The sequence below is a fragment of the Podarcis pityusensis genome (genome assembly GCF_964106645.2).
Source record: "Podarcis pityusensis genome assembly, chromosome: Z".
Classification (NCBI taxonomy): domain Eukaryota; kingdom Metazoa; phylum Chordata; class Lepidosauria; order Squamata; family Lacertidae; genus Podarcis; species Podarcis pityusensis.
Window position 1 is genome coordinate 35265116 of NC_138044.1, and position 5122 is coordinate 35270237.

Here is a 5122-nt window from a genome sequence, read left to right on the forward strand (position 1 = left end):
CCAAGCCTTGCACATCCTTAGCACCAGCATACAGACACTGTTGAGCTTGTTCTGAGTTTAGTGCCAAAACATGGTGTCCCCAAACCAGTGTTCAAAATTAGTCAGGCACCAAGTGCATTTTGCACCTAGCTATTTGCCACTTGCGACCAAGTGAAGATGCCTGACATCTCCACAATCTAGAGGTGCATGCCTGGGGATCACTGGATCTTGACTGTTTTCACACACTAATACCACATCTTCCAGAATTCGCTCACTTAGATTTTATCTGCACAATCAGATTAAATTTCAGAAACCAATATTTTTTGTGCAGCCTGAGCAGGAGCAGTGAACAATGTTATAGTTAATTGTTGCTTGTCTTCACTTACCCCACCCTACTGCCTTGCTCACAGTTGTGAAGAATATTCTTACATTATGAATGGTCCATGTCACCATTAAGAAAAAGTGGTAGAAACAGGCCAATATATATGTGGACTGTCCCTGGATCAAGTGACTTTTCTTCTTAAAGTTGTCAAAGCTCTTTACCTTGCTCAAGGTTATCATCTGAACTAGCCAGATGCTTAACTGATAATCAATCACAGTCAGTCGGTCATTTGAAAAATAAGGCCTTAGAGCCGTCTTGCCCCAAAATAGCAACTAGATATTCTCTGTAACCTTGACTTAAGGAGCCATTTGGACCCTAGCTTATATATCTGAGTTTCTAACACTGCCCCAAACACACACAAAAATAGTTAAACATGGCATACCATTGTCAGAGCCAGGTAAGAGTGCTTTGTATTTTTCTGTCACACCCTATCCTTAAATGCTAAAGGGTCAACACAGAAGCTATTCCAGGTTCAGTATTGCTCATGCATATTTTTCAGGCCAGCTACACTTAAAATTGCCATCTCTAAATCAGCTCCATTTGTCAGCACAATCCTATGCAAAATTATGTGTATCTCTGCATAGGATTATGCTGCGAGTCTTAATCAAGGCTGAGAGAAGCTCATTTACTATTCATTTCTGCTGGAAGGAGAAAATGGTCAAGGGTTCCTACCACATTTATTAGTATCTCTTCTAAGAGTTGCTTCATATGTCACATCTGATACCCAACTATAGAATTCCTGGCAAAAATCCATGAAAATAGCATAAATTATGAACAGTGTCCATATGCATAATAAACCATGGCTTGGAACGTGTCAATGATGAACCAGAAGGAAAAAAATGTGACATATGAAACACCATTAAACTAAATTTACATTTTAAACAATGAAACATGTAAAGAATATCCTATGTTCAAGCCCAGGTATCTTCCACTAATAAGATTTTGGGTAGCAATATGGATAATATCTTTATAAGAACTGCTCTCAGAATGGACTATCGAAGATTATGTGAACAAGAGTTTGATTCAGTGTAAAATAGCCCAAAGTAAATACTACAAGGCATCATTCAATGGAATGTCACCATGCAGACCATGCCAGCCTCACACTACCAACTGCAACCTATGACTGGCGCCACTTGGCATTTCTCCATACATAGGGGAACCAGAAGTCTGACTCCAAACTAGCCAGTAAAGGGCAATTCTTGCTTGTTTCAAAAGTCGCTCATTGCTCCACTGCATAATTTCATCATAATCCACTATGGAAAAACCAAAAGCACCATAACCCCAGAACATTCCAAAAGAGATGGGATACCCCGTCCACCTCAGAAGAACTTGACACCAAGCCAACACCACACTACCTGAGAACAAGGGTGCCATCCCACTCCCTGGCAAAGTATATGCACTAGTTGTGAAACCAGCAGAAACCTAACAGGTGTGGCTCTTCCAAGTCTGGAGATGCAAATAAGGGAAAATATGAAACTATTAAAGTCTTGTCATATGGTTCTTCAAGATTTAGAACATTGCTAAGACCAAAAGAAATGGACAACTCTTTGGATATGGTTGCTGTCTTCTTTTTCACAGTAGGGCTCCAGTGCCATCAACAGCTGCATACTAGTAGAGAAGCAACAGATTTCCAATATGAAATGAAGTGATTTCCAATCACTGCATATTGGGGGCAGTGAAAGGTTTATCTGTTGAGTATCTACTACCAACCCTATCTTGCTGTCTGGCCCACACCTATCCTCCTCCTCCTCCTTCATTTATTTAATTATCTGAAGGCCCAGGGGAAGCAACTTTTTACTGGCTTTCTTCATGTGTTTTTAACAGTAGTCTAGAATGCAGAAATGTAGCCAAGTGAGGATTTTTCTACTACTGATACGAAGAGCAATGGAGTAATTTAATCCTGTACAGTGGTACCTTGGGTTACATACGCTTCAGGTTACAAACTCCGCTAACCCAGAAATAGTGCTTCAGGTTAAGAACTTTGCTTCAGGATGAGAACAGAAATTCTCATGCTGCCGGCGCGGCAGCAGCAGGAGGCCCCATTAGCTAAAGTGGTCTTCAGGTTAAGAACAGTTTCAGGTTAACAACAGACCTCCGGAACAAATTAAGTACCTAACCCGAGGTACCACTGTAGTTCATACTACAAAAGTATTTGTCAGTTTCAAATAATGCCACACCACCACTTGTTTGTTTTTCTGCCTGTTTAAATTACAGTGGTACCTCGGGTTAAGAACTTAATTCGTTCTGGAGGTCCGTTCTTAACCTGAAACTGTTCATAACCTGAGGTACCACTTTAGCTAATGGGGCCTCCCGCCGCAGCCACACAATTTCTGTTCTCATCCTGAAGGAACATTCTTAACCCGAGGTACTATTTCTGGGTTGGTGGAGTCTGTAACCTGAAGCGTCTGTAACCTGAAGTGTCTGTAACCCAAGGTACCACTGTATTTCATTTGTTTATTTGCTGACTTTATATTCTACCTTTTCTCCAAGGAACTCAAGGTTGTGTGCATAGTTCCAACCCTCCACATTTAATGCCCACAAGAACCCTGTGAGGTAGGTTAGACTTAGAGCTAGTGACTAGCCCAATTACACCCAGTGAGCTTCATGGCTGAGTGGGCATTTGAGTCCAGCACTCAAGCACTAACAAAGCACTAATACTTTGTGTGTGTTTTATTGTGGTGCTGTTCAAGTCAAAGGAACTAGGCCAGTAAAAAGTTGCCAACATGTAAGAGCCTACCTAGATTCTCTAAAAAAAATAACAAGCTCAGGCACTCTCCCTCTTTCTGCCTTCAAAGGGCTGCCAACTTTTCAAACAGTACTTAAAGCTGCTCCTAACAGTAGTCTGGCCTGCAACAAGGAGCAAATCAGAGTTTCCATCTCTGTACCATGAAAAGCATCACCTGCTGCTTTCTGCATCTCAAACTTCTGTGGAAAGTCATAATAACATGGCCAGTCACTGCAGTTGATAACCAATCTTCTGTGAAAAGCCACACCTGAAAGAATTTAGAGTCAGGATAGTAGGATGGTATAGGACAGGTTTCCTCAAACTCGGCCCTCCAGATGTTTTGAGACTACAATTCCCATCATCCCTGACCACTAATCCTGCTAGCTAGGGATCATGAGAGTTGTAGGCCAAAACCATCTGGAGGGCCAAATTTGAGGAAGTCTGGTATAGGAGTTAAGCATGTTGATTTGGCACCAGGGAGATCAAAGTTCAAATCCTACCAAGCCATGCCACTCACAACTATCCTTCAACCATAGTGCATCTGGCTGTTGTTAACCAGAAGTTTGGTGGTTTGAGGCCACCCAGAGACAGCTGTGGGCAGGATTCCTGCATTGCAGAGTGTTGGACTGGATGACCTTCGGGATACCTTCGAACTCTACAATTCCATGATTCTATGTGACCTGTTATGAAAATGTGTAGGAGGAAGAACCAGGTAACAATGAACAAAAACAAACAAAATAGTAAAGTCAAGCCTCAGTGAAAAGCACAAGAGATGAGCTAAGTAAAGCAGCTGACCCTTAATTTCCCACCTCACCCCAAACACACATAGCTATTAAGGAAGCCTATTAAAGGCACTCTTCTGGCCACCTCAAGGATTACCAACATTTCAAACAACCCCAGCAGCTGTGCCTTTAACAGTCACTTGATCCATAAAAGCCAAAAGGAAAACCCAGTCCACCTCCATGCCACAAGAGCCTTAACCAGCCCATTGCTGCCTCACCTCAAAACCCCTGTAGGACACAAGAGCAGAGCATCTAGAGACAGCTGGCAACCCAAGCCTCTGTGCAGGATGTCACAGGAGCAGGGCCTGTGAAATATGCTCCACCCCTAAGCAAACCTAGTCAACGCATTCTCCCCTCCACTTCCACACACATGCACAGCAGATTGCAAACTTCCCAGCCCACCCCAGTAACTGCCCCTTTAGCAGCAGCAACCAACAAGCAACCAGAGAAGTGTGGGCTCTGTGCTGTTTCACGGCGTCTTTTAGTCCAGCTTCGCAGGATTTCCCCCCCTAGTCGGAACCCATTGGTCGTTTATCATTACTGAAATTGGGGTTTGTTTGTTTGTTTTTGTTTTACTGCATGTCGCCTAGAGGCCCTCGCGCGAGGCGGCTGACGAAACAGAAGCAACGGTGCCCCCCGCGAGCTTCTAGGGTTTTTAAAAACTCTCGCCTGAAACGCCCCCCCCACACACAAACACCTTAACCCCTAACCCCCATCCCACGCGCCCCTCCGTTTTTAAAAAGGCCGGGCCAGACCAGGCCGGGTCTGCTGCGAGCTGCCCCCTCGACCGCATAACACCCTCCACCCCCGCAACGGCAGCCGCCTTAAGCCCCGGTCAGCCCTGCGCCCCCCCCCCCCACCTCCTCACTCACCAGCTTGGGCTTGTTCTTACTCTCATCCTCAGGGGCGCGCCAGCCGCCGCCTCCGACACCGCCCCGCCTCGGGTTCATCTTACCCGGCGGTTCCTCACCGCCGGCTCCCTGGTTCTCCATGCCGCCTCTCTTCCCTTGCCTCTCTCTCTCTCTCTCTCCCTTCCCTCAGGCACTCATGGCGGGATGAAGGGAGGCGCCCGCCCCGCCTCGCGAAGTCTCTTTCCCACCCCCCACCCCCTTTTTTTTTTGGTCACCGCCTTGCTCTCCTCACGCTCGCTCCGCTCCTGTCAGGGCACTCGGCGCGCGACTGGCGGCTTTCTGCGCACGCGCTCGTTTACCCACCCACCCCTCCTCCTCCTCCCCCTCCCTTGCGCGCGCCCTG

At 45.9% G+C, this 5122-nt stretch overlaps 1 protein-coding gene across 1 annotated transcript in view; it reads right to left on the reverse strand.

Annotated features, from left to right (window-relative positions):
- The window catches only part of DIAPH2 (diaphanous related formin 2), a 346556-nt gene extending 341600 nt beyond the window's left edge, over nucleotides 1-4956 (reverse strand). The window contains exon 1 of the mRNA XM_080990485.1: nucleotides 4741-4956. Coding sequence (XP_080846611.1) covers nucleotides 4741-4860 — 120 coding nt within the window. The 5' untranslated portion in view covers nucleotides 4861-4956. The remainder of the gene's footprint in view (nucleotides 1-4740) is intronic.
- Nucleotides 4957-5122: the final 166 nt, after the last annotated feature.